The sequence below is a fragment of the Paracoccidioides brasiliensis genome (genome assembly GCF_000150735.1).
Source record: "Paracoccidioides brasiliensis Pb18 unplaced genomic scaffold supercont2.1, whole genome shotgun sequence".
In the NCBI taxonomy this organism is placed as follows: domain Eukaryota; kingdom Fungi; phylum Ascomycota; class Eurotiomycetes; order Onygenales; family Ajellomycetaceae; genus Paracoccidioides; species Paracoccidioides brasiliensis.
This window is the reverse complement of record NW_011371358.1, coordinates 3,334,258-3,362,123: the sequence shown is the minus strand read 5'-3', so window position 1 is coordinate 3,362,123 and position 27,866 is coordinate 3,334,258. Positions and strand designations below refer to the sequence as shown.

General features: G+C 44.1%; 10 protein-coding genes across 10 annotated transcripts; 7 read left to right on the top strand and 3 right to left on the bottom strand.

The window, feature by feature from the left end:
• Positions 1 to 166: 166 nt before the first annotated feature.
• Positions 167 to 1,439, top strand: PADG_01005 (NEDD8 ligase DCN1; the record flags this gene model as incomplete). The annotated part of the gene is made up of 5 exons (XM_010757781.1): positions 167 to 210; positions 279 to 359; positions 578 to 654; positions 733 to 898; positions 995 to 1,439. The coding sequence occupies 5 exons, from the start codon at positions 167 to 169 to the stop codon at positions 1,437 to 1,439; spliced, it is 813 nt and encodes a 270-aa protein (XP_010756083.1).
• Positions 1,440 to 5,670: 4,231 nt separating this feature from the next.
• PADG_01003 (uncharacterized protein) lies at positions 5,671 to 7,422 on the top strand (the record flags this gene model as incomplete). Its single annotated transcript, XM_010758267.1, has 3 exons — positions 5,671 to 5,767; positions 5,895 to 6,817; positions 6,910 to 7,422. The coding sequence occupies 3 exons, from the start codon at positions 5,671 to 5,673 to the stop codon at positions 7,420 to 7,422; spliced, it is 1,533 nt and encodes a 510-aa protein (XP_010756569.1).
• Positions 7,423 to 8,386: 964 nt separating this feature from the next.
• On the bottom strand, positions 8,387 to 9,620 carry PADG_01002 (uncharacterized protein; the record flags this gene model as incomplete). Its single annotated transcript, XM_010757780.1, has 3 exons — positions 8,387 to 8,641; positions 8,722 to 9,320; positions 9,392 to 9,620. The coding sequence occupies 3 exons, from the start codon at positions 9,618 to 9,620 to the stop codon at positions 8,387 to 8,389; spliced, it is 1,083 nt and encodes a 360-aa protein (XP_010756082.1).
• A 1,971-nt stretch (positions 9,621 to 11,591) lies between these two features.
• PADG_11191 (uncharacterized protein) lies at positions 11,592 to 12,013 on the top strand (the record flags this gene model as incomplete). Its single annotated transcript, XM_010758484.1, has 2 exons — positions 11,592 to 11,705; positions 11,759 to 12,013. 2 exons carry the CDS (start codon positions 11,592 to 11,594, stop codon positions 12,011 to 12,013), a joined length of 369 nt encoding a protein of 122 aa, XP_010756786.1.
• Positions 12,014 to 13,386: 1,373 nt separating this feature from the next.
• PADG_11190 (uncharacterized protein) lies at positions 13,387 to 13,575 on the top strand (the record flags this gene model as incomplete). Its single annotated transcript, XM_010758483.1, has 1 exon — positions 13,387 to 13,575. The coding sequence occupies one exon, from the start codon at positions 13,387 to 13,389 to the stop codon at positions 13,573 to 13,575; it is 189 nt and encodes a 62-aa protein (XP_010756785.1).
• Positions 13,576 to 13,885: 310 nt separating this feature from the next.
• PADG_11189 (uncharacterized protein) lies at positions 13,886 to 14,736 on the top strand (the record flags this gene model as incomplete). The annotated part of the gene is made up of 3 exons (XM_010758482.1): positions 13,886 to 13,913; positions 13,987 to 14,468; positions 14,509 to 14,736. The coding sequence occupies 3 exons, from the start codon at positions 13,886 to 13,888 to the stop codon at positions 14,734 to 14,736; spliced, it is 738 nt and encodes a 245-aa protein (XP_010756784.1).
• A 2,785-nt stretch (positions 14,737 to 17,521) lies between these two features.
• PADG_00999 (uncharacterized protein) lies at positions 17,522 to 18,179 on the bottom strand (the record flags this gene model as incomplete). Its single annotated transcript, XM_010758266.1, has 2 exons — positions 17,522 to 18,037; positions 18,129 to 18,179. The coding sequence occupies 2 exons, from the start codon at positions 18,177 to 18,179 to the stop codon at positions 17,522 to 17,524; spliced, it is 567 nt and encodes a 188-aa protein (XP_010756568.1).
• A 3,575-nt stretch (positions 18,180 to 21,754) lies between these two features.
• PADG_11188 (uncharacterized protein) lies at positions 21,755 to 22,045 on the top strand (the record flags this gene model as incomplete). Its single annotated transcript, XM_010758481.1, has 2 exons — positions 21,755 to 21,915; positions 22,009 to 22,045. 2 exons carry the CDS (start codon positions 21,755 to 21,757, stop codon positions 22,043 to 22,045), a joined length of 198 nt encoding a protein of 65 aa, XP_010756783.1.
• Positions 22,046 to 24,122: 2,077 nt separating this feature from the next.
• Positions 24,123 to 26,133, bottom strand: PADG_00996 (uncharacterized protein; the record flags this gene model as incomplete). Its single annotated transcript, XM_010757779.1, has 2 exons — positions 24,123 to 25,867; positions 25,935 to 26,133. 2 exons carry the CDS (start codon positions 26,131 to 26,133, stop codon positions 24,123 to 24,125), a joined length of 1,944 nt encoding a protein of 647 aa, XP_010756081.1.
• A 1,005-nt stretch (positions 26,134 to 27,138) lies between these two features.
• On the top strand, positions 27,139 to 27,794 carry PADG_00995 (ubiquitin-40S ribosomal protein S27a; the record flags this gene model as incomplete). Its single annotated transcript, XM_010758265.1, has 3 exons — positions 27,139 to 27,232; positions 27,359 to 27,639; positions 27,705 to 27,794. The coding sequence occupies 3 exons, from the start codon at positions 27,139 to 27,141 to the stop codon at positions 27,792 to 27,794; spliced, it is 465 nt and encodes a 154-aa protein (XP_010756567.1).
• Positions 27,795 to 27,866: the final 72 nt, after the last annotated feature.

Genomic DNA, 27,866 nt, shown 5'->3' with positions numbered 1-27,866 from the left:
TTCTTCATGCAATCTGTTGAAATTGTTTATTTCCTCATCTGCACAATTGAGATCTCAGTTCTCAAGACCCTTCGTGTTCAGATATCTCATTGAGAGTGCTTCCAATAGCAACATCAGTGTGGTCCAGTGTTGACAGACGACATTCTTGATTGTAGAAGACTCCAACATGGTTCCTCGCTCCAAGCGGCCAAAGGCTAAGTCACTAAAAAAGTTAGCCCAGCACTCTGAACTTGTCTCCCAGCGTTCTCCCTTGGTTACCTTCTTATTTGATTTTGCAGGCAAAATGTTAGAATGAAGACCTATATGCCTGCTATGGAGCCATTTTTTCCATTGATGTTTATGCAACGTTGGGTGAATCGGTAAGGTGCTGTGCACCACCCCATCTCGCTCACCTACATCTCTTGTCTTTGGTCCTGTTCAGTGACAGCCATTATAACTTGATTGTTGCCACTTTTCCATTGACTTTATTTCCGTTCCTTTTTTCGCAGTATATTCCTCCTTTTCGGTTTCTCTTTCACTTTTACCGTATTGCAGAGCCAGGTTCCCATTGCGTACTAACAGTTTTGTCCGTCCGCAGATATTTTGCGAGCGTAGCAGAAAACAGCTCTAATGAATCAGCTGCTGCTCTCAACAAGTTATTCGATAACTATTGTGGTACGTTGTTAAATGCTTCGATTGTGTTTGCTTGTGTATAAAACAGATTAAAGTTAATAGCATAAATAAACAAATCAGGTGAAAATCCGAATACCATCGGCATTGAAGGTGTGATTAAATACCTAGGCGACATCAAAGTAAATCTAGATGAAATTGTTTGCCTTGCCATTGCAGAATTTCTACGCTCTCCATCTATGGGAGAATTTACACGAGAAAGTTTTGTTGAAGGATGGAAAAATGTCAAGTGCGTTTTATCTGTCTAAATCAATACACCTCCTCTTTTCTCCATTCCCGTCTCCAATTACCCCCAATTCCCAGCAAACATACTAACCCAACTAAGCTGCGACACAATTGCAAAACAAGCTTCCTACGCCGCAAAGCTTCGTGTCAGCCTCCCCAACGAACCCGATCTCTTCCGCCGCGTATACCGCTATACATTCGCCATCTGTCGTTTACCAGGCCAACGAAATCTCACTCAGGAAATAGCCACGGATCAATGGCGCCTCTACTTCACCTCCTCTAGCGGTGGGGTTAGCTGGAACACCCTCACCACCCCCTGGTTGGATTGGTGGATTGAATTCGTCGATGGGCAGCTCAAGCGGCCTGTTAATAAGGACTTGTGGGAGCAGGTTGAGGTATTTATGCGGAAGACGATGGAGGATGAGTCACTTAGTTGGTGGAGTGAGGATGGAGCGTGGCCCAGGGCTATTGATGAGTTTGTTGTGTTTGTGCAGGGGAAGAGGGGTGGGAAGGGGGCTAGGGCTGAGGCTATGGAAGTTGAGTGAAGACAATTGTTTGGCAGTATGCTTTCTTACTGCATGGCTATATTCTCCGCTTGTGGATGTGAGGTGTTGTCCTGTTGCCTTCTCTGTAGGGTTCCTGCCCTATCACCAGACCTTGCAGTGGGAATGGGACTTGAACTTACATATCACAATTATTTTATTACTGGCGGATGTTTTTCTAAGAAAGATAAGAAGGGAATATGAAGCTTGGAACATTAGACTGACATAAAAGGGGCTGGCTTGAATAACTTGAGAGTTGAAAAATGCCAACCATCGCGACAGACGTACTCTTTTATCTCTTTAAGCATCCAGAAGCCCTTGCTCTTCATCTTTTTTTAGAAATACCGGCCAGCTAAAACTCCCTAAGCGTGCGTGTATTTTTAATGCCAATAATCTCACTACACACGGTGGTTCCCCCCACCCTTCAGAGATCCACCTGCGCTGTTCCTATCCACTTCAGCTTCACGTACAGGAGCGACGTTATTTAACCATATCTTGAATTGTTGTGTTGTATACCAAAATTAGTGAAGGTTCTCAAGGTAAAAAGAGAAATCTCCATCCCCCGCATTAGGTTTACTGGCAAGAACAGATTAGCAGTACTGTACCAAGCATATCATCTAACATATCAGACTAAAGCCAAAGCATTCTCCTCATTCCCAGTAAGCAAAATCCAGAATGGTGTCACTCACATGGGTATTTTGGTTAAAGGACGTGGGCTGAATTCGGAGACTTTTTAGAAAATATCAGATATATATATTCCTCGCGAATTCGGGTTCATTCGAAATTAGGAACCTACTTGCCCACATCAATGGGGCAATATTTCAAGCAAGCAACGGAAATATCCTACCCTGGCGTTGCTCGCTATGCAATGGAGGGCCATTTATGGCTATCTGGCTGTTGCAAAGTCTGTGGGCTCATGACATGTAACCGTGTTCAGTCTACCTTCAATACTAAGTAACTATTCTTTTGAAGCAATCGGTATGTTGGATGTCTTCAAGTGCTGAGATTGTGCTGATTTATCCATTTGCTAGAGCTTTCGTCGCCTTCTCAGGAAAGGCTTGTGGCACATGTGGCTTTACACAATATCGCGTTGCTAGGACCAGGCGGTGATGCAATATTAATAAAGGAGAGATCAATGTGTGTATGGCCAAGAAAAGACATCTTTTACTCAATTGACAGGTATATATATATATATAGCATAATATGTCTCATTGAGCGCACGCAAATAGACGGTTGGCTGGTCCTATTTGATTAAACCTCGACAAGATGGAGCTAATCATTAGTTAACTATAGGCGGATTAACAGTCGAGTATTTTACAGACAAGATTAACCAGAAAATCATTCGCATGTCGAGGCCAGCTTTCCAAAATTCAGACCATGCAGTGCTCTCTTTTACGAAACTTAGTTTAAAAAGTAATTTATTAAGAGCTGGAGAATGCTTCTTTCTTCATTGATCATGGCGATTTATCTCCTCAAAATGTCATTGTGGATTCGGAATACAACATCACAGAGTGTGGCTCACTATATTCAAGTCAATATTACACACCGCTAACCTTATTTAAATAGAATCATTGATTGAGGCTTTCCTGGATATAAACCTTTTCAGCTTGCTGCTAGTCTTCCTCGGTTTCTGGCAATAAAGCACCTGTTCGACGTTGCATCATACTTGGTGTTGCGAAAAGACTGCACCAAGTTTCTTGAAACGCTGAATCGCGAATCACCACATGAACTGATGAGGGATAGTCTAAAACTTCTCCGTGCAGAAACTGACCGTCCAAGGTTAGCAAGTGATTGTCCAATTTCACCAGGAGGGAAGTCAAGAAGCCATCTCCACATCAGTAGTTTCCTCCACACCGTTTGCAAGCCTATCTTAGTGTTAATTCACGCTGTGCTTTTCGTCCGGCCGGCGGACTCATGGTCCCTGGCCCTTTGGATGAAGTTAGTGTCCGTGGTCGCCAGCTTCAGGCATCGGCCTGAAGAGGTTCGGGCGGCCGTCACCTTTATTCGTGATTTGGTGACGGCCATCCGTATGTGGCCTTTTTCGTTGGGAGCACAGAGCAGCCGGCTCCAGACAGAAACGAGCGGTATAGCAGAAACCGAGAGGAAGTGTAGAAGAGAGATCAATAAGCAAGGCAGCAAGGCAGCAAGAGAAAGAGAGCAAGTGGTACGCAAGCGCAGATTCCATTATAAACGCTCTGGGATGGAGGCCACCTTTTTATGGAGGGGGGGGGAGGGGGGGAAATGGTGGCCGGCGGTTCCATGCTAACTCGCGCAGAATTGAGTAAGCCGGGTGCTGCGAAGTTGAGACTCCATGCACGTATGCGGGATCTGAGTGCCCGCTGGTCGCTCAGCCGGCTCATCGTGACTCGCTCTACACTGCAAGGGTGAGTGGTGGGCGAGCTGGGTGATCCGGGTGAGCACCGGGTGGAGGAGATTGACGTCGGGGTGGCCTCTTAAATATTTAATCCCCAACCCTGAGGTTGGGCGGCATAGGTGTATGTATGCGGTCCGTACGCAATACCGCCGCAGCCGAGGGCTCCAAAGCGACACCGCAACAACGGTTAGTATATGTAATTCTTTTAAATATAAAGGAAGATCTAAGTTAATAAAATAATAATATTTTTAAAATTTTTAAAATTTATACTTTTTATCTACTTATAATTAATTTAAAAATTATTGAACAATTATTTATAAATTTAAAATAATAAATTTATGAAATTAAATATTTAATTATTAGAAAATTTATTTTAATTTAAATAATATATAATAAAACTAATGTAATTTTCAAGTGAGTGAAACACTCAAGTAAGCAGATCATCAATTTAAAAATATCTTCTCATTAAACTACTTATTTATCTTAATGCACAATTATGCTATTAATTTGCAATAAAAATATTTCAAATTCTCTTGAGGGAGAGGGAAGGCTTGAACTCATGACAAATGCTTTAAAAAAGCAAGAAATCTCCTCAATCTGTTAAGCTACATATGTATTTGATGTGTCATTATCTACTCTAAGTTATTAACTCAATAACTGAACTGCTCACATGAATCTATGTGCAAATTCAATCAAATTAACCCAGACTAAAGAGAATAGACTAGTTGAATGAGTGCTGAATCAAGTTAAATGAAGATTTTCCTCACAGCTAGCATTTGTTGAAAATACAGCTAATTATCTTCTTACTATACAAACTTTTATTATCTTCATCACTACCCCCTCTTATATTGGCAAGAACTAAGTGTCAAATCTAGTGACATGCTATTTTGAGCTTCAGATCTGTTACTTCAGACACTATAATTAATATTTTATTTATAATTTATTAATATTAAACTTTTAACTTTATGAAATTTATTAAATTATTTTTTAATAATCACTTTTAAAAATAATATATAAAATAAATTTTAATTTTATATATATTATTTTAATTATATTATTTTAGTTTTATCAAATTTTATTAAAATTATAAATATTTTTAATAAATTTAAATAATATTTTTATTTTTATATTTAATTTGATTAATTATAATGATTAAATTAACAATATTAAAATTTTATATAATATTTATTAAATTTGATATTAAATCTTTTTCAATACAGATATTATCAGGTAAAAAAATAATTAACTAACTAGTTAACTTAACTAGTTAGCTCAATAAATGTTAGCTAAGATGGCAATTTTCATTTCACCAGGTCAAGAATTCACTGAACTAGCAGATTCTCTTCGGCTTTAATCATTTTGTGGACTTTGCATAGACTGATCTATCCATTCATTCAACCAATCATATAGAGCTGTATAAGGAACATTATATAGAGGTGCAGTTTCTTGAATTGAGCTTGTTTCTTGATTTTTAAATGCTGGAATTGTTGAGTTGAAGACTTTCCTCCATCTCTATAAAGTTTCTTCGCATTTTCACTATGAATTGGTGGCATTCTCACGCGTTGAAGTCGATTGATTAGGACATTGAAAGATATTTTTAGTGATCGGCTACTCAAAAGTTAGCAGAATCTATTCACGTGATATCTAGCAAACAGCGCAAACAACCCCCGAAACGGTAGCCAGCACCAGTCGTCCGAACTTCGAACCGCGCCTCCTGTCCCTGGTCCTCAGCATCGGGAAGATTAATCGGTTTATTGGCAACACATCCACAATTCCCGTTAATTAACCCTTTCTTCTTGCTGGGGCATCCTCGCTCCGCTGGTGGTGCCCCTTTCCCCGAGTATCCGCCTAAGTCCCATCATGAACGCCGCCATGCAGCCCAACTACCGTGGCTATCCTCCTCAGGCCACTTACCATCGTTCTCCTACTACTCCACGTCGAGGTGTTCCCATCCACGGTATGCCCAGTGTTTCCCCGTTCTATCCGTTTCTCCGAGCCGGTCGTATTTTTTATTTTATTTCTAGCGCGTAAACCCCCTTTTCACATGGCCATAACTTTATAAATTAACGCGAAAAATTCTTTAGGGCCGATGATGCCAGTTCCCCTCGCACAGCATCCTGTTCCAAACCCGCACCTCAGCCAGCGAAATGTCCCCAACCCTATTGATACCGCCTTGCGGCGGAGCAGGAGGCCAACGGACAAGAATCTTCCCGATGGCGTCGAGGAGGCTGTCATCGGCGAAGGCGTCACCCAATACAAGATGATGAGAGATGTCGAAAAACGTTTGGATGCGGTTATGATGAGGAAGAGGTTGGATATACAGGATTCCGTTACTAGATCTGTGAAAAGGTTCCGAACTTTGCGAATCTGGATTTCGAATACTGTGGAAAACCAGCCGTGGCAACGAGAATCAGGGCAAACTAGTAGTGGTGCACCCACTGCTGGACGGTACAAGGTCAAAATTGAAGGAAAACTGCTAGATGATGAACTTGATGCTGCTGAATCAGATGAAAGTGACAGCGGGGACGAAGAAACTAAGACAAACGGCAAGAATGACCCCGATGTGATGGAGGAAAACTTATCAGAGAAGCAGAAAAATAAGCCCAATAACCATGCACACCCACAACGGAAACGCCTGTCGCATTTCTTCAAGTCGATAACGATAGAATTTGACAAGCCGTCATCTCCTTGTGTTGCAGATATGGCCACTATCAATTGGAACAAACCTACCATACCGCCTAGTTCCATATCACTTCCACTCAGTGCGGACTTTGACTCTCTCGAATTTTCCCGCGTTGCTGAAGTTAACCTGAATGCCACGATCAAGCTCGTACGAGATGAGAACCCCGAACGCTACAAATTGAGCAAGGAGCTAGCGTCACTCTTGGATACTGATGAGGAAGCACGTGGTGGTATCGTTGTTGGCATATGGGAGTATATAAAAGCTATGGGGCTTCAAGAAAATGATGAGAAACGCGCAATACGATGTGACGATCGATTGCAAGCTGTATATCAACCCTTTCATTCCCATTTTACTTGGCTATTCACTTTCAAACCCTTCCTCTCACTATCTAAATGCGTACTAACCAACCTCTCAAGCTCTTCAACCGAGAGAAGATGTTCTTCCCTGCCATCCCGGACAGCGTCAGCGCACACACCTCCCCCCTAGACCCCATCAAACTCTCCTACACAATCCGCGTCGACCCCGAATTCCACAGCAACCCAACACCAACCGTCTACGACATCCGCGTCGCAGTGGACGATCCCCTCCGTGCCAAAATGCTTGCAATAACCACAACACCAGAATACCCCAACATGCTCCGCCAAGTCGCCAATCTCGACGACCAGCTCGCCCTCATCATTCAGGCAATCACGCATTCCAAAGCCAGACACGCCTTTTTCCAATCACTCAGCGAGGACCCGGCCAACTTCATCAAGCGCTGGGTTAGTAGTCAGAAGCGTGATTTGGAGGTTATTCTGGGTGAAGCAACCCGTGGGGGCGGGGAGGATGGGAGTGGACCGGAGTTTAGACGGGGTGGAACGAATAGTGCGTGGGATACGCCTGTTGCTGCAGAGGCGGTGAGGTATATGCTTGCAAAGCCAGGTCGGTAGAAAAACGGTTTTCGATGGGAGAATAGGTGGTGCGTACCTAGGTTCGACTGAATAGCGCAAAATGTTCTACGAATGGTGTTTCCCGAGTTGGAGCAGATTGGCTAATTTTCTGATTTTTACACCCTTACGTTTTGAGGTTGTCGTGGTTGAGGATTCCTTTTTTCTCTTTTGTGTCCAGCTGGGGAAGTCTTAGATTTTTATTTATTTGTTTGTTTCCTTTTTTTTTTTTTTTTCTGGATGATGTGGTAAGGCGAACTTTCAACTTTTTGGCGGTTGAGCTTCTTTGTTAGTCGAGGGTTTTGTCTTTCTATTCCCTCTTTCCGTTTGCTATGTATGAGTACGGAGCAAGTTAGACCGGTCACCCTCATTAAATAATACAATACACAATACCATTACTAGGAATCTCAGATAACCTCCCGGTATTCCGTCCCATCACTGACAACCCTCCGGGTGTTGTGGTGGTCATACCGGGGATGAAGAGTTAAAGGAGGGTTGATTAATTCAAATACAGATATTTAATATAAACACATGCTATCATGAAGTTAATTTGAAGTGATGCGGAGTAGATTGAACACTAGAGTGTTATTGTTTGAGTAAATCCTGCTGATATGTCTAGTATGAGCTGAACTTGCGATACCCGCTTTAAGCGTAGGGCGGTGATCGATTGATTGCCAAGGGGAAGAGGAAAGAAAATGGGGAGTGGAATACAGAGAAAATTAACGAACGACTCATATGAGCACATATTCACGTTTGAAACGAAAGATATAATAAATAGCTAGTGTGGGAGAAGAAACGAAGCGGTGAGAGCAAAAAAAGCCATTTCAAAAGAGTAATTAAAACATGGGAAAGGGTATCGCTGCAATTCCAGAGCTGAAAATCAGACGGTTTCCTAGAGGAAATTTACTGGGGAAAATATATAAGAGGGGAATATAGACATGGGCAAAGCAAAACCAGTGAAAGACGTTTAGATATCCTCGACAATGTGGGCCTTCATTGCCTGTTGAAACCCGTCAGTGTCTGTTTCGATTGACTGGCCATATTGGCTCGGGCCTTCGCCGACCGCGTCAGCGGCTCTGAGTTGGTCTTGGACGGTCTGGTTGATAGCTGGTAGGAAGATGACTTTGCTGTTGGCAGTCTTGGCCATTGCCTGCATTGTTTCAAGATATCTGATTTGCATGGCGGGGGCAGAGGAGAGGATGTTGGCGGCGGTTCTCATAAGCTGGAGAGTGTGTGTCACAGTGTTAGTGGATATATTTCGGCAAAACGAGGGTATTGTGGATAGCTATGTTTATTACGAACCTTGGCTGATTCCACCTCTGCGCGGGCGGCGATCACTTTACTTTCTCCAATACGCTTAGATTGCGCAGCCATTGACAGGGACTCCTGCAGTTCGTTGCTGAAGATGATATCCTTGATCAACATAGATTCAACCTGAACACCCCAGCCGGCAGCAACTTCTTCGATGATCTCCCCAATCGACTGAGCAACCTCCTCGCGGCGCTCGATGACATCCTGCAATACACGAGCTCCCACAACGTGACGAAGCGTTGTCTGTGTCCGTTCAACGAGCGCCTGGCGAATGTTTGTGATACCAAAGGCAGCCTTATGTGGGGAGGTGATGTGGTAGTAGATCACGGAGGTCAGGTTCAAGGTGACATTATCCTTGGTCATGCAGACCTGTCGGGGAACCTCGACGATTTGGATCTTCACGTCGACCGTTGTCAAATGTTCGCTGAGAGGATTGACCTTGACGAGACCCGGGTCAACGGCACGTTCGAAGCGACCAAATCGCGTAACCAAGCCAACTTCACCCTGTTCGATGGGTTTGAAAGGGTTGGGACAGCAGAAGCAACAAGGGATGGCACCAAGGAAACCGATCGTTTCACCCAGAGTGTGGACTAAAATGGTGTTTGGTTTCAGCCCTGCTGTTGTTTCTTCACTTTAGGAGCGGTGTGCTGGCATTACTCACTCATCGACGCATACCATCCGTGGACAGTGGCATCGCCATCGGGATGTCTGAGGACCTGCGCATAGCTGGGCTGCAAATCCTCCAGACGCGCTGGCTGCACTTTCACGATCCCATTGTTCGATGGACGGAAGCCTACGTCGGTTGACAGAGGTCCGCTCTGAGTCGGTGCTTTGCCGTTGGTTGCAGTTGAGGTGCTGGGGGTATCTAACAAGTTGGTAGAAGCAGACATATTGATCTTGATGGGCGGGAACTGGGGCGGTTAACAATTGTTGCAATGTAAATTACTTCGTTTTAATAGTTATATGAGGGATGATGTGAGGTCCTAGGAGGATTTGGGGGTTGCGCAAAGTAAAAGGTTCACGGGATGAGGCTTATGAAAATAACAACGGGGGGGGGGGGGGCTTCTTCAGATCTGCATGAGTAGTTTATTCTTAGTATCGGGGACAAGGAGAACCACTATCTCGGTATGGCGGGAGTCAGCCCGCTCGAAGAGCTGCGGGAGACCGGACACAAGCACTCAAAATGGGAGAGAATAGACAGTCTTTTGCATAAAAGTCTTTATGATTGAGTCAGAGAGTCGTCAATATAACTACGCAAGCTAAAGGAGCAGAGCAGCCGCATCTGCCTTTACTTATTACATGATGATCAAACACTTCCCCGTTTGCGGGGTTCTCCAACCCCCCCAAACCAGGTTTAGCAAAGCATGGGCGGGGGCTTTTCTAATGTGTTCTCCACAAATTCCAGGCTGACTGACGGATTAGTTCTGCAACTGCTCGTTCTTGTGGTAACGAGCTGACCAACTTGAGGCGGCTGAAGTGAGCTTCCATCCCAACTAACGCTAGACTCAGCCACGAATTGCTAGCAGTCTATTGATTGCACATGCAGCGCAGACTTGCCTTGCCTGACGTTCTTGATGGCCCCCAATGCGCGAGAGCAGAAAGGCGAAACCTACATAAACAGTGTAGCTGGTTGGAATAGGATCAATGCATCTGTCAATGTGAATCTGTGACCAGCAGCATTATTGGGACAACGGATTCCCGAGTTCTTTGTTGAAGAAAGGAAATTTTTCATATCATCTGTCTCCGCCGAGTCAAAGCAATAAACTTCCATCGTATTTGGTGTTCGTAAATAGTTATACGAGACTGGGGAAGCTGCCAAGTTCTCACAGCGCCGTTGGTTAAATCACAGAACAACGGAAGGGCCCGTTGAGGTATGACGTTCAAGAAGGCCACAATGTCTCATAGGTATCTATCTATCTATCTTAACTACATTGCTATTCTTCGGTGATTGTGGGTAATGGATTGGTGGGTTGGAGAATGGCAGTTTGCCGTAAAGATCCCCCCCCCCCCCCCCATCTGATGGATTGATTCTAGCGGGTGTCAGCCTTAACTTACATAGGCGCGCAAAGAAGCCCAGAAAGACTGAATGGAATCATGCGTGGTACAGCTATCTCAAGTAGAAATCCCTCCTCCGTAGAATCACAACATTCTAGGCGTTGTTATTTTTGCAAATACGATAACTACTTTACACGATTGCTGGCGAATGTAGAAAATCCAACCCATTTTATTTACTATCACAGTGCGCAACAGTAACTCAACATAACAATCATATATCCTAGTTGAACCCTACAAAAGACAAAATCGAGCAGTCAGAGCTCACACACTGCTCATTCCTTGATACGAAAAGGTCTAAACAAACGGTTGGGTCCCAAATATCCTGCATGCTGCATTTACCTCTATAGTCTGTAAGATTGGGGGGGGGGGTGGCGGCCACTCAGAGCATCCCATTTTCGACGCTGTTTTAAGCCCATACCTGGACACGTGACGCGAAACCTACGCCGCTTTTATTTCATAAACACGCCCCAACGTCTCCCCAGCAACAGCCCATATGACAACTGCGTTCTTCGCTGTCTTGTCGTCATCTTTCCCGCAGGCCGTCCCATCCACGAATACAAGTCCCAGTTGGAGTTGTTGGAAGCTCTTCGTGATGCTGTCAAGGCGCACAGATCTCTTTATTTCAAAGGAAACATTCCTTCATCGAGATATCTCTGAAAATAAACATCATCATAACCGATGCAAAAAAAAAAAAAAAAAAAAAAAAAAAAAAAAAAAACCTGGCTTCGTTGGGATGCTGATTGATATGGATCTCGCTATGGAGCTCGGCAGCGGGCGCAGTGGCGCACGCTGTCGTGACCGGTGCCATGGAGTTTATGGCTATTGAGGTCCTGCTCAACGTTGACCATACTTATCGGCATGATCTCGAGTCGTTCTTTTATGTTCTTCTCTGGCAGTGCTCTCGTCGCGGCTGGGTGTCTGTCGGCAATCCGAAGGGCCAACCTACACCGAGTCTGCTCACGAAGTGGTACAGTACACCGGAAACTACGAAGAGATCGCCAATGCTAAACGAGGGAATGTCGATGCCAATGGCTTTGAGCGCATTCTTGCAAAGGAGTTTCCGCCTGAGTTCAATTGCGTCAAATCCCTTTGCAACAAGCTGCGTAGCATCTTGTTTCCAATACGTGACGATGCAATTTTCACTGGGACACCTAAGGACCCAGAGATTGTCTATGGGCCAATCATCAAGGCTTTTGACATGGCGATTGATGGTATCAGCGCTGATTGAAGTGTGGATTCTTATGTTATTTGTTCAATACCCATTTTGCGGTTTTCTTTTCTCAGGTTGTAATCCTAGCTTTGCTGCCTAGCTTGGAGCCTTTTGTGTATGGTCCTATAGATTGCCCTCCCCAAAGAACCGGCTTCACTCCATCTATATGTGACGTAACTGGCGCCTTCCGCCTTGATCAGGCAAATGAAATTCTCTTACGATACTCAGTGGCCATGCTTGCCGGGCAGTCCCGTTCGCTAATGCATGCTTTGCAGTAAACTAAGTAGAATGAATGCGTCGAATGCAATACCTTGAACTACATAATGTACAGGAGGAATGCTTCGCGATTTAAAGATGGACTATCTTTAATCCGGGCCTCATTGGTGGGGAAACATCCAACACCTCAACTTTCTATCGATCAACTAGAGGTAGGGGAGTAGAGCGGAACCTCTAGGCAAAGTGAAGTGTCAACCTTACGGGAAAGTTAAAAATTCACTTCCATTTATATATTCTGTGAAGCTCTGAACCGTTCCTCCTGGCACACAACACTGGGTTTTGAAATCAAAAACATTTACTCGCCCGAACCAGATGATAACTGTCCATGCTTTCCAGGCGAGGACGTTCTGTGTTCTTCGGCCGCCTTGCAGAGACTGGCTTTTCGACGCAAGTGAAGGCAAAAAGGTATATCTAGACATCCCTGTAGAATAATATTTGGGACCAGCATGCAGCAAATAAAAGGATAATGTTAGGATTATGGACCAATACGTTAAACAGTGCCCAAGTTGGTGCCAAAATGAAATATATGTATCAATCTCCCTCCAATGCTCCTTGCATCCTTCCCGGCTCTTAATTTCTGTGGTATGTGCGAGTATCCGACGGGACTGTCCACATATTCGTATATTCGTCTAAGCAGGTCCTCTTCAGCTGGCCAAAGAACCTTTCCAGATCCCCTTCCACCCCGTGGAGTTTTGTCTTCCTTCCCCTGGGGAGTATGTGTTGCCTCATTTAGGATGAAGTCCTCTGTGTCATTCGTGTACCCCCCATGATGCCAGCCTTTGGGATCTTTGACATGTTTGCCTTCGACGGTGGTAGCTTGTCGATTGCCTAATCATTGATTGTGGTGGAGCGTTCATTGAGCAGTAACTGACGGTTCAACAAAATGAATGGATCAGGCGGGCGCATAGGTTTTCTTTTTCCATGTTCTTCAATCCAACCCATCAAACCACTTCTACTTATCATGGCATGCTACTCAAAAAGAGCCACTTCTTTTATTCTTGTTTTCTTGCCATCGAAGTCCCTTCAACTCTCGACTCCATTGTCACGCCCACCATCCATTTGCCGTTCTCGGAAGGGTTGGGTTGAGCTTCTCATCTTCTTATTCATCAACGACAATGTCGCGCGGGGAAGAAGATGGAAGGAAGCATCGCTGCTTCGCGTACAACTGGATCGACGGCGCAGAGTCACTTGAAAGGTACAAGCCTGGGGGTTTATCATCCTATCATGATTGGGGATACACTACACGAGCGATACCGCATCGTGGACAAGCTGGGGTTTTGGAGACTATTCAACTGTTTGGCTAGCCCAAGACACTCTCATCTGAAGCACTACGTTGCTGTCAAAGTTCGGCATAGCAAACTCGCTTCCGCATGAGACTAAGATTCTGCGAGCTCTTTCCGCGCCACTGCCGTTGTCTTCGTCCCTACATCCAGGGCGCAATTCAATTCCTTTCATCCTGGATGAATTCAAGCTACACGGCCCCAATGGAACTCATCCATGCTACACAGTTACTCCCGCACGATGCAATCTCAGGGAGGTCTCTTTTAGCCGCCCTATTTCCTCTTGAAGTTGCGCGGGGCGCTGTCGGGTGGCCTCACACTAGCTATTGCATATATGCATTCACGAGGCTATGCCCATGGAGGTGTGTCATTGTCATAATCACAATTATTTGTGTCTGAATCCTCCTCAGCTAATACTTACTCATCTTTATTTAGATATCCATCTTCGCAACATCTTAGTTAAACTCCCATCAAGTTTCGATCAGCTCTCGATCAAGCAATTATATGAGGAATATGGCAAGCCTGAGACAGTCCCCAGTACGCAGCGCAACGGCAAATCACTTCCACCCAGTGTCCCCGCAAAGGCAGTGATCCCACTCCGCCTTGGGAAAAATGCAGAAGAATTCTCACTGTCTGACGCGCGCAGGTGCTTCTTAGTGACTTTGGCGAGGCATTTGCCCCCAGCCTTGGAGGTTCGTCGCGGGGAAGACTGTCACACGCCGTTAGCTATGCGGCCCCCCGAAGCCCGATTCGATCCGCAGGCCCCGCTCTCATTTTCAGCAGACATTTGGAGCCTGGCCACAACAATCTGGGAGATTCTTGGTATGAAGGCTATTTTCAGTAGCGAATTCGCGACTGCGGATGACATAATCTCTCAGCAAATTGATGTGCTGGGACCAATGCCCTTAATTAAGCTGGTGGGAGCGATGGGACGAACGGAGTCAATTCTTCAACCAGAATGGACGTCCGAAAGAATGCCGGGATGTGTGGCCTCCAATTGATGAAGCATTTGAGGAAGAAGTGCAGAAGTATCGGCGGAAGCGTGGAGTAGGTGAGTTTGACGGGGAGGAAACGGTCGCTCTCCTAGAATTGATGCGTCAAATGCTAGCATTCCGGCCAGAAGAGCGACCAACAGCCGAAGAGGTCCTCAAGTCAGAGTGGATGGTACAAGTGGGTGTTGCCTGATTTCAAGCGCAGTTTGCAGATAAGCCAAGAAAAGGCCTGACAATGCCAATAGCATTATTATTAGTATGCCTAGAAGGCTATATATATAACAGGCGGGAAGAGCAAGAATCTAGTACCTTCTACGCCTCTTTTTGGCAATCTACCTATCCTAATGTCATCCTTTTGGCTTAGCGTGTAGATCTTGGCAAAATATGAAGTGTCATATGAATCGCCCATTTCGCTCTCCATAACCATTCTCTCTCGCCCGCCATTCATTCTCTAAGTGTCTGTAAGGAATTTTACGTAGGTGTGATCAAGCGAATAACAAATTGATATTGAACAGCCTAAGAAGTATGTGCTGGTTCTACGGACAAGACGTAGTGCGAAGAAGAAAGAAGTAGAAAGGAAACTCTCAAGAATAGCCAGCCCATGATATTTCGCGAGAGATAGTTATTGCGCTGGGCGACGGGTTTGGACTCGAGACAATGAGGGGGAAGAGAAGCGAGACACCGATTGTTGAACTCCGCCATCTTCGGCCAGCGACGAAGCTGCTTTTGTTCCTATGATAAACAGCAGGTAACTACCGGCGTGGCTGAAGGCAGATATCCCATGATATCAATGCGTGATATATCGTAGTTATCTCATGCGACGGCCAAATTCCAGATCTTGATGAATAAGGACCTGGGAATTGCATAGAATGATTCAGCTTTTTCAGAATCGTTTCCGAGATCAGACAAGGGGGGGAAAAGGTTAAACTTTCCGGACACGATTGGGTTTTTGCGCATGCCATAGGCTGGCTGTGAGCAGGCAGACAACACTCTAAACAAAACCAAGAAGATACCACAACGGATACGTTTCCATCTCGCTGTTTTCGCCTCGCCTCGGTTAGTTACCAATCCGAGCAACCCCCATTCCAGTTTGTATCCTCAGTCGATCTGACAAGGGGGCCGAAGCTTGGAACTCGGAGCCATAACTTCTTGAAGGCTGACTCCATATCTATCCTCTTTGCTGGCGGCGTCTTCCGTCAAAAACTATGACAATAAAATATACGACCGTACCGTGACTGACAAAACAATTTACCACTCAACTGCACTTGGATTTTAACCGCTGATGTTATAGAAAATTATTCAAAATATTTATATTAGAATCTATCAAATATCCATTATTTTCATAAAGGTAATTTGACTTTAATTCTTCTTTTAAATATTAAAATATTTTACTTTATATATTAAAGTATTATTAAAGACTTTATAAATAAAGAAATTATATAGTTAATATATCAAAATAAAAAGGAAAGTTTTATATTATTCTTAAATATAATCAACCAATAATATGTTGAGAAATCCGAATTTGTAATCGTGCGTTGGGTGGCGTAAGTGGCGAGTGCCGCATGTTTGATATCCCAAGAAGTGACAAAAGATCTTGGATTGGAAAAATGACAGAACTCTCCTTTGCCTTGAACTCCCAGACCCCTTCATCAGTCCTACAAGTAGTGGATTTGCAGCCGGCTCTATGCCTGATGCAGACTCCGTTCCCCTGGGGAATTGCATTGTCTTGCGTTCGTTGCACATCTATAGATTCCACCGGATATCGTCATCCAACAGGCACGAAACACAATTATCAGCCTTGATCCTTTGATTGAAATCCGTTGATTCGTATCATCCATAAGTAAGATGGGGTGAATTGGGGAATATTCAAACAACCCTCATGGAAATCTTTTTGGCAATGCCCAAAAATAATCTTAAACTTTTGCCGTAATCACTCAGCGTAAAGGCGATAGATAGTGGATGAAGTGGTGGTTTGAATGAACAAAGGGCGGGGGGGCCCTAAATAAACGCGCAGATTCCATCGTTAACTGTAAGTTGGTTAGTTACCGCTCGCCTGTCCGCTTATTTAAACTAGTTAAATGTCAACCCTCAGCGGGCATAGCAAAAGCTGGATAAACCCCAACCACGGGCTTTGAAAGTTCTGCCTAAATTGACATATACTATTTCCCAAAGGCGGATATTTTTCCCGCCTTCGGATGCTATCCCTATATTTGCAATCGTATCGGGCATGTTCCAGGGTTCAGGATGTGTAAGTTTACCTAGGAGGCAAGCTGAGCTTTTTGTACAGAGAGTAACATAACCTTAACTACCTCCGTAGTAAGCATAATTAGCGAAAGCTCCATCTGATTTTCACATGCAAAATTCAAAAGTCAAGAATCGCAAAACCCACTGGAAAAAAAAAAAAATATGCCTATGATATCATCATTTTTGGGAAGATGTTGAGCTCGCAATTGCACACATATCAACAACATGATTCACTCGACAATCAGCGTGAAGCTATTAGGAAAAAGGCCGTTTGAAAGCTGAAGTGCACATGTGAAATCAGTCTGAGCTCAAATGAAGTTACTACTTTTAAAGAAGGAAAAAGGACAGTCGGGGATTGAGAAGCAAATCTAGTTGAATAAACAAAAATGATAATAAAGTGTCAAAAGGCGCCTAAACCCTAAGGCGCCTAAACCCTATATTCCCAACACGACGTCAGAAGTAGTTAATGAAAGAGTAGACATGGCTGTATGCTTCCTCCCAGAAAGATTTGAGCAAAGTGTACCTCATATTACACAAAAAGAAGACTTGAAGAAACCAGAAAAGAACCCATCCAACAGCAGAATGCCAGAAAACAAGGAAACTATTTTTTAAAACATCAACATCTGAACGACTTTTCGCCCCTTTCCCCCCCCCCCCCCCCCCCTCCTCCTCTCAATTTTCAACTTCAAGGCCGCATTCAGGTGCGGTACGACAGCAGAGACCATCCCTCATTTTCAAGCAACCTTCTCCGAATGGATCTTCTTAGCAACCTTCCCAACGCCTTTTTGGGTCTCTTTCTCCGCTTTCATAATAAACCCCTTCAACCACTCCAAAGACTCTGATGTAATGATGATGCCGGTAATAAGAACCGCCTTGCCAACACTTACATACCCTTCGCCACCCCCGCAGTTCTTATACTCTGTAGAATAAACCTGGAGCAGATGCTGCTTGCCCTCCTGCACAACCTTAAATGGCTTGTCGACATAATTCTTCAGGGTTCCCTTGATATTTTCCGTATCTTCTTTGACGATGGGGAACCGGTCCTCGACGCGCTTGAGCCCTTGGCTGCTTAGGGAGTCTGCTTTGGCGACGTAAGGGGCAACGTAGTGGAACGGCTTGGAGAGTAAGGGGAGGACAGGCTTGGCATATGTTGAGTAGCTTTTGTCCGCGAGTTGAAGGGATTTCTGTCCGTATGGGTTGCTTTTGAGGTAGGTGATAGAGTCTGAGATCAGAGGAATAGTGGCGAGTTCCTGGAGGAGTGTGGAGTGGGGTGTTAGCGAGGAGTCTGGAGAAAGCGGGATGGGAGGGGAGGGGAAAGGAGAAGGGGGGAAGAGGACGTACGTGAAGGAATTGAGAGGATGGCTTTTCGCCGTTGACAGTTGGTTCGCCCATATTGGATTTTGGTTGTATATGAGATATGAAACTGAGAGAATTGTTCGTTAGCATAGCGAGCATATAATTATTATTGGTAAACAACATACCTCGGGTATAGCAGATGATCGAAGAATAGAAGGCCGAATGTAGGCCTGTTTGAACACTGGGAAGGGGGAACCAGGCGTAATTATATGCTACAGTACGCACGAATATATATATATACGAAAGAAGAGAGCGGAAAAAGAGAAAATAAAAAGACGAAAAAAGGAAAAAAGAAAAAAAAAATACAAGAAGGATGGAAAAGAGGAGGGGGAATGGGTTTTAATTATTAAGAAACCTTGGGGCCCTCTTCTTCCCTCTTCCTCCTCCCATCCCCAACCCAGAAAACAATAGCGGCAAACTCCGCGGCCAAGGTTCAGGGTTAACTAGCACATCGACTTCCCTCATTTCTCCAGTCCTCGTCGTCTCAAACTCCTCTAATAACCAGGCTCTAGATTCCAACCTCGCAGCGAATCAATCCCCGCGAAACCCAGGCGTGAGAGACTGAGCTTGTGAAGCCACTTATCGCCATCCATTGCAAGCATGTGAAAGTGGCCAAGGGCTAGCTACCAACTAGCCTAGGGGAATATACACCTCCAGAGCAGAGAGGATCAAGGATCTAGGTTTGACGCCGGAGGCTTCGACGATGATGCGGTGGTCTGGTTATCTCTTGCCGCCTCCAAGCGGTGGTGAGAGGCGGGATGTGTACATCTAGTTATATACATTAATCCTGTAGACATATATGTCTTTCTGTACATGGGACATGAGGGACATGGATATAATCTGTCATTCTATAATTTCTTCATCCTGCTTCCTTTTTTTAAGGGACATTAATTAGTTGCTAAACATCTTCATTGGAACAGGGCTTAGCTGTTTGACAACGTCTGCAGAGATTTATGCTTCACAGCCATGAAGCGGGTCGCTTGACGGTCAAAATAGCCGTTGCCTCGAAAAGATCTCATCCTCTTATTTTTACGTGATTGGAAAGGCCCATTGGCACCCCCAAGTGGTTGGACTAACTTAAATCATCCATGGATCAATCCTGCTCAAGACGCAAAACGCAAAAGGAGCACGCTTGCTCTGGTCAGTATCACTATGTCCACTGGATCTCGACAACTGTTATCTCCACTCTCCCAACGCTAAGCGACATGAGGTTGAGGTCGTCGATCTATCCTTCTAGACTCTATCTAACGGGGGTTCTTATGCAGAGCAATGCCCAGCAATGCCCAGCTATGCATCACAAACGCACTTCGTAGAGGTGAAACTCAATTCCTTGTTGGAATCCATGCTCAGCTCTGAGAAAGCGCCCACCCATGAAAGAGACAGCAGCTGTCCGAGTTGCATTGGGATCAAACTTTGTTCATTGTGAAATATCAAATGTAGACGCCAGTAACTAACGCAATCAGCTATTGCTGTGGTATCCTAAATGATTGTGCTTCGCTGGGAGAGGGATCAGGCATGGATGGGGGATAGTGGATTTTGAGCTGTTAGCCTGTGATTACTATTGCTGCTGCATTGAAAATATGATCAAGCAAATGAGAAAACGCCTTCACTCCGGTCTCTCCCCAAGTGCTTCTTCGTGTTATGTCAGTCGAACCTCTCTCCCCGCCCAAATCGCAACCAGCATGTGATAGTGGAGACGACTCGAACAAGCGCAACATGTGGGCCAGCCGCTAATGGGTTATGTAACTATGTAACTAACTACGGAGTTAGAGCCCTGCCCTATGCAGGCTCTGTGCCGCGACGGTTAGGCATGAGAAAATGTGACACGTTTCTTCGGTGTCAGCAAACTCTACAGCAGCAACGGGATAGGGTGGGGTGTGTATTGCGAAAACAACTTCGACAATTGCATCAACAGTGCTAAACCCCGACCAAAATTGACATCCAAACAAAACTATTACTAATGTTAAAAGTGGACTTAGGGACACTAGCTTGGGTGGTTAACTACCCTTCATACGGAGTCTGGCTTTTATGTTGATCTTTTCCCCTCCTCCCGACCCTTTTTTTTTTTTTTTTTTTTTTCCCCAATTTGATGCGAGAAGTCAACAAAGCTCCGCTTAATAGTTAGTTTACTCATGCATTTTGACTTTACACAACTATGAGTTATGATGTTGATCAGTGCATAAATCATCCACGGGTCTTGCGAACGGAACAACTAATGGGGCCGGCTACAACAACTCCGTTGAATCCTGGGCTTTAATCCGTGAATTCGCACGGATTCCTATCTGGTGTCGCACTGAGATAACCATCGATCGATAACTAAACCACACAGGAGAAATCAAATCTTGGGCACGCTGTTATAGATGATCTTATCAACAACCTCGACATAAAGGGGGAGGGTGGCTTGGCGAATCGGCTTGCCCTCCCTCCACTGCTTTTCCATTCTGACCTAGTTAAGTTACCCGAGCAAAGTTTGAGCAACTTACCATCCGGAGAAGATGGATGGTGGGATCCATAATTTTGTTTAACATGTCCGCTCGCTTTATCATACCTCCTATGTTTATTTCCCTACACCTTCATTTTCTGTTTCAACTGCACGGATGATGGGTAGATGTGACAACTTTCTGCATGTGATTATCCTCACCGTCTCTCCACAATAACGCCATCGTATTTCCGGCCCTCCACTCCAACTGCCACTGTTCTTATCTCCCAGATTTTCATTTCTGTTTTCTATATCTCGGTACATCCAACTTCTCCTAGTGGCGTGAAGATCATGTTGCGTTTAAATTGGCAACTAGCCCGTTTGTTAGGCTGGGAAGCTCGATTTTGGAAAAGTTTCAAGCGTGATTTGTTTCCCTTTTCCTAGAATATGAATCCGCCAGCGCTTCCTATGTTCACATGCTAGATAGCTGGGGACAGGAGGGCGGAGCGAATGTTCATTTCCTTGAGACTCCTGCCCTGTAAGGTATCAATCTCAATGGTTCATGTTTCTCCAGAGCTGTTTATTCGGAGGTCAATTTTGGGGGCTTGTTATGTCGTTGTCTTTCTTGTCCATGGAATCAATTCGTAAAAATATAGCAACTATATAGCAACTATCTTTAGCATCCAACATGCCGCTGTTAAAGGAAACAAATGGAGGAGACTGATCTGCCACGAAGTGATCCTCTAAAATCAAAATCAGTCAGAGGAACCAACTGTTGGCATCGCTGGGCGCAAGTATTCACATGAAGATGCTCACGCAGAAGAATTGAAACTTACAAATGTCAACTGTCGCTACCTTCTATGGGGTTGTTCCAAATTGCTCTAGTTCACAATCCTTCTCAGAGAGCTTGCTTTCAAATCAATAGCGGAAATCATTGGATATCGTCCTTGCTGCTCCTTGTACCAGGATCGACATACCTGGCCTTTGATCTCTGGTGCCATTGCTATACATCCCACAATCCGCCGAAGAATTGTCTTCTTCTACTTGTATTGATATCCATCAGTAGTTTTAGCTGCTCTTCTTGTCGTGGAAGACTTTGGTTTAGCTGTCGTAAGTTGGAACTATCGCTTGGGTTGTCCATTAAACCACCAGCTCTTAAAGTTATGGACGCTGCGGAATGCCAAACCGAACCATGCTTGGTGAAATTGAGGTCATGGAAAAGGGTGGGATTTCTATTGGGAGATATTCCGACTTGGTATTTAGCAGCGGAAACCCCGGAACAGCTATTGCTAATGGACCAGAGAGGCTATGCCTTCACAATGTATTTGATCAGAGGTATGGGGTTATCAAAAAGTTAGTGTTTTGTCAATTTTCAACAGTATGAGTTGTGAGTCTGTCTTTCAGCAGATCATATTTCTCAAGTGATAATTAACTATTACGTTTAAGACTTCAGCAACTTATTGCATTGAAGATATTGAAGTAGATACTTTCATAAATAATAAAGAGCTTGTTATGTTTTTTAAATTATTTACTCTAAATTTAGATCGTTCTAGTGAAGAGTACAATATTAAATTGTCGAATCATTCTGAATACGATAATTTAAATAATATATACTTATATCTGATAATGAAATAATGACTGTCAGTAAAAAATTACATCAGATAGTTTACATACAAATTATTTTCAAATAAGTTTTGTTGAATTTCAACTTCCTAATAAGTTAGATATTATTTATTATAGTAGGTCAATGTTTGAGATATAAAAGTTAATAGTATTTTGACTTAATACAGATATATAACTTGTAAGTATAATATTTTCAATTGTCGAGGCTTTAATTATATAGTACGATATTTTTATAGTCTTTCAAGTTCAATACCATTAAATGACTAAAATGAATAAAGATAGATAACAGTATATTAAAATATTTGATAACTATATAGAGATATCATAATGAACTAAACAATACAGACTTAATGATGATTTTAATTAAGATTAATGATTTAAATTGAGATATACTCATTGTTATATCAAACCTAGAGCTGATACAAGAACTCATGTCATTATCTATATATATAAAGTAGATAATATGATCAACAGTCAACACTGATAGTTTTATATGCATCTAAGCTAATCTACTGAGACGCCTGGGATGCTCGCGTAGATATCTGGGCCTGAAGTGTTTTATATGCTCTGTATCTAAACCTAATCTTCAATTTAACCCTTGTATAGTTAAGGATATTTGAATTGGCGACAAATGAGAGCCATTATTTCACTTAGAAACTTTTAGCCTCACAGCTGAACAGATTGACAAAGAATATGCTTATCATTGTTAGCTTCTTGATGAGAATGATCTGATGCATAAGAAAGAACTTCACAAAACACCTGATGAACAGGTTATCATTTGTCCTTAGTGCTGAGAACATCCAGCATCTTAGTTATATGATTTCTTTCATTGACGTCTACTGCCAAACTCTCAAAGAAGAATGTCAATCACCAAGCTACTAAACCAACCCTTCCTACTCAGAGAAACCTGATGGATGAGAACATGTCAACATTGAACATGATGGGGTTTACGGTGGCTCTTATTCCCACTTTACTTGTTGAATGCGGCACTGTTTTTGGAGGTACTACTCTTTGTATGCAAGAGAATAGCATTTAAACTGCCCGTCGAATTCCCGTACACTTTTCCTAAGTACCTCCAAAAATACAGTGTGACGATCTACCTGGGAGCCAAATCTGCTGGAACGAGCACGTACGAACCAAATCCCGAAGGTTGACCGTAGTGCTTGCAGTAATAAACTCGTCATTTTGGGCCTTTTTAGATCATCAGAATTTCCATTAGTTATGTAAGTTTATATAAATCTCCCAGTATTCCGAAAAAGTCAACAAGAACAACAACAACAACAAGAACAACAACAATCAACCTAAGAATATATTTTTGATCTCATAAAGCATAATTTGATCTGTTGACCCATAAATTCAATACAACCCCACATTAATCCTAAGTTGCAGAAAAGGAGACCAAAGGAGAAGAAAGAGCCGTGCCGCAAAATAATCTACCAAAATACAAGTCAAGAAATATCGAATAGGCCCTTGAAAGAAATTAATTCATCTCCCATTTCGAAAATTTGCAAGTTCGCGCGCTAACATAGAAGGGTTGATATTTAAAAAAAAATGAAGATTGAAATAACCAGGATAGGAAATACAAACCCCAAGGGAGGGGAGGGCAAAGGGCAAAAAGGGGAAGAAAAAGAAAAGCAACTGTTATTTGGAGAGGTATTTGCAACTCAGAACAAGAAATATGATGGGGCCATAAACAAACAGGTATACGAACGTAACCATCCCAAAAAGCAAAATAGAAGGCTTAGTCATGTCTATCGTAAGCATCCATGGAATACATTCATTCCCTCCAAAAAATTATATTAGTTACACATTAGCGAGTTACTCGTGGAACGTGCTAAAAATGCGTTTCAAAATGCTAGTTAACTAAACTCAAGTTAGTGTCATAACCAACCGGAGCTGTGGTGTTTCATCTTGCTATCCATATCAATAAAACCAAATTACATTTCATTATCGATTTCACCACCAAAACTGTTCAAAAAATCCTCAGAGTACTGAGAGAAAGGCCCAGAAAGGAAATGCGAACTGAGATTGAGTTCGCTGGTGTTATCGTGTTGAGAGGAAGAGCTTGTTAGGAAGGGTTCATAATCTGATGATAGTGAGTCACTGGCTTCTGTTGGCAGGATCCCGACCGTTGATGGAAGCTGGAGAGAAGCAAGTTGGCTCTGGTCAAGAGTGGCGGAGATGGAAGTCACGTTCGAATGTTGACTTTGGCTGGCGAAAACATCGAAGTCCGGCGCATTTTCAGCAGCGAATGCTGATTCCGTAGACGAATGCAGCCACAATTGCAAGGAAGATTCTGGCCGTCCCTTTTTGACCGGGGTCGGGGAATCTGGGGCAAGAAGCGAGATAGCTGGGATTTCTTCGGGGATATCATCAAGAGGTCTTTTTGTCGGAGAGAGAGAGAGAAAGTTTCTCTCCCAGGTGGGTGTCATTGAACGGAAGCTTCGCGCCGGTGAAGGTAGATTTCCAGTGCTGAAACCTGGTGAGGCAGGAGGCGTGAAGGTAAAGACATCGGGAGGTAAACCGAATCCATCACTGTGCAGATATGGAAAGTCCTCACTACGACTCGAATCTAGTACGCTTTCGGCCTCATTGCTTTCGCTCGGGGGAGAGGCGAGTGTAGTACATGATGATTCCGAAATTGAACTCGCATAAGATTTTCCACTCGCCCCAATGCGCGCTCTGATGGCTTTATTGTGCCGTTCGGCCTGCTCTGGCCTGTTCTTTCGTGGCCTACCTCGTTTGACTACTTTTCGTACAGCTCCCTTAAAAGCACCACTGCACATTCCTCGCTGTTTGTGCCTCGTCAAGGCATCCTGTCGTGCAAAACTGTTGCCACATTCGCATGGGTAGGGTTTAACTCCTGTATGGATTTTAGCATGGCGCTTGAGATCGTGGCCACGAACGAAACATTTGTTGCAGTGGTTGCATCTATATTGTCTGTCTCCAAGATGCGTCTGGACGTGGGATTTGATATTTTCCTTCCTTCCAAACCTTTTGTTGCATCCCCGGTACGTACATACCCATTTTTTGTCGACCCCATCAGGTCCCTCGATAAATGCAGCAATGTCGTCAATTGTAATGCCTGTCTCTTCAATGGAGGCGTGGGCGTTGGAGCCCAGGTTCAAGTCAGCAATTGACACCGGGCGGGGCGATAAAGGCGCCTTCAGCAGCGGTGAACAAGGACTTGAGTTAGCCGTTTGAGGATATGTAGGGATGAGGGGTACAGCAGGCATAATCGGCACTTTGGGACGAGAAGAGTCAGGGCGAACTCCTGAGCACGGAGTATCCGTAGTCTGGCACGTGGAACTCAAAACGGAGTGAACAGGAGAAGATGGCGGGTCCAATGAAACCGAGATATTTTTTAAATCTTCTGCATGATGGAAGGTGAAATTAGGAAATACATCGTCTCCAAGGTCAGGTAACTGGGTGGTGAAGGTATCCAAGGGGTCGAATAGTGTGGTGTTTGATGGAGAGAGAACATGGCTTTTCTGTTGAAAGAAGTTGCTCCGAACAATCCCTTGGACCGTTTTTGCCCGTTGCAATGATGTGGAACTGCCTCTATTTGCGACAAATTTCTCTGCGTGTTGCCTTGTTGGCGAGAGCTGAACACTCGCGGAATTCTGGAAAAAGTCATTCGGTCGCCGGAATGGTGTTGTTGCTGGTGTTAGGGGAAGTGATTCTTCTTGTTGTCAGCTACATATAATCACCATGATGATGATGATGATGACGATAATAAGGTGACCCACCGGAACCAGTTTGCTTTTTGGGAGTGCTTGGTCGTTGGACCGTCGGGCTCTCATACTGCTGAGGAACAATATCCGGGAACTGAGGCAGACTTGGGCTCTTAAGAAAGGAAGGAGGAGGATGTGGAAGCGCATGGTGACGCCGTCCCAAGAGCCCGTCGTCCAGACTTAAGCCTCTTCGGTGCGAATGATAGCTCTGCATATCTGCTCTATCATAGAGCGGCAGATCGGAAGGTGAGGAGAAGTTTCCCACGCCTCGAATGCGCTCTTCCGTTCAATTCAAGCTATAATTTATATTTTCAGAGTACCTTCTGGAGACTATGTGTCGCCTAGGTAATTTTAACAGATCAGTGGGCCCACAAATGTATGCATGCAATCCTTCAATTCAATCATACACACAGTAGCAGTGGGATAGGGACTTGTTTTGAAAAATCATGGCCTGATGAAAAAGAAACGAAACAACGCTACGAACGACCTATAGTGGTGTCAGGAAGTAGCAAAGCAAGAAGGAATGTACCAAAGATTCTGAATAAACCAACCCTGGATCAATATGGGTCAAAACCGATATCAGATGGGGGGCGAAACGGGGTAGCAGAGTGCAAGGGTGTTCGACCCCACGTATAGAACAGCGTCAAATTGTCGTCTATCAACAAAAGCGGAGGAGCGAAAGAAGATGGTAAATAAAGAATTTTGTAATAGTGAGCGAAAGGAAAATATCAACAGACAAATGTTGGGTTAGCAGTGGGAAGTGCAAATTATGGAGTTCTCTCAAGCATCGTTGTCATAGTAAAATGTCGGTTCAAGATCGAAAGCGGGTTCCAAACAAAGATCGTTGGCCCGGCAACCTCCCGATCGGGTTTAGCGAGGTTTAGGACCATCGGTATGGATCACGTGGGAGCTTACTCAGAATTATTTCCACGTGATCCACAAACCACCCGCCGGTATTTTAAACCTGTGCGCTGCTTATTTGTTGTATCTTGAAACAATCATCAACGATTTGCATAGGAAGGTTGAGGAAGACAATTTGTCGAGGTAAGTTTGAATAAACATCCCCATATATTATATATTCCCATACTCAGGACCTCTATTTCTATCTGCCGGACCCGTTTATCCGCCAACTGCGTTTTGCCTCATCGACATACATCCTCCATCAAGCAACAAGCAATTCAGATATGGTAACTAATCACTGCTATAGGCCTTCGTCAAAATGCAGATCTTCGTCAAGACCCTTACGGGGAAGACTATCACCCTCGAGGTGGAGTCGTCTGATACCATTGACAATGTGAAGTCTAAGATCCAGGGTACGAAAATCTAACCCTACTCACAGCAGGCACAAATTTCCCCCCCCCCCCCCCCCAAAAAAAAAAAAAAAAAAAAAAGAAGAGAAGGGGAACATGAAAAATCTAACGTAATTTTCACCCGCATAGACAAGGAGGGAATCCCTCCCGACCAGCAACGTCTGATCTTCGCCGGTAAACAGCTCGAGGACGGTCGCACCCTCTCTGACTACAACATTCAGAAGGAGTCGACCCTCCACCTCGTCCTGCGTCTTCGTGGTGGTGGCAAGAAGCGCAAGAAGAAGGTCTATACCACCCCCAAGAAGATCAAGCACAAGCGCAAGAAGACCAAGCTTGCCGTCCTCAAGTATTACAAGGTCGATGGTGATGGAAAGATCGAGCGTCTGCGCCGCGAGTGCCCCACTCCTGAGGTATGTTGCGTGTGTGTCTATGTACATGTGTGCATCATTGTGTCCATTTGCTAAAATTGTCTTAGTGCGGAGCCGGTGTTTTCATGGCTTCCATGACCAACCGCCAGTACTGTGGAAAGTGCCATCTTACCTACGTCTTTGATGAGTCCAAATAGATGGTGGGATTTCTGAGTTAAATGCCTGTTAGGTATGGGATGGGGGAAAAATGAATACCTTCCTGTATCTAG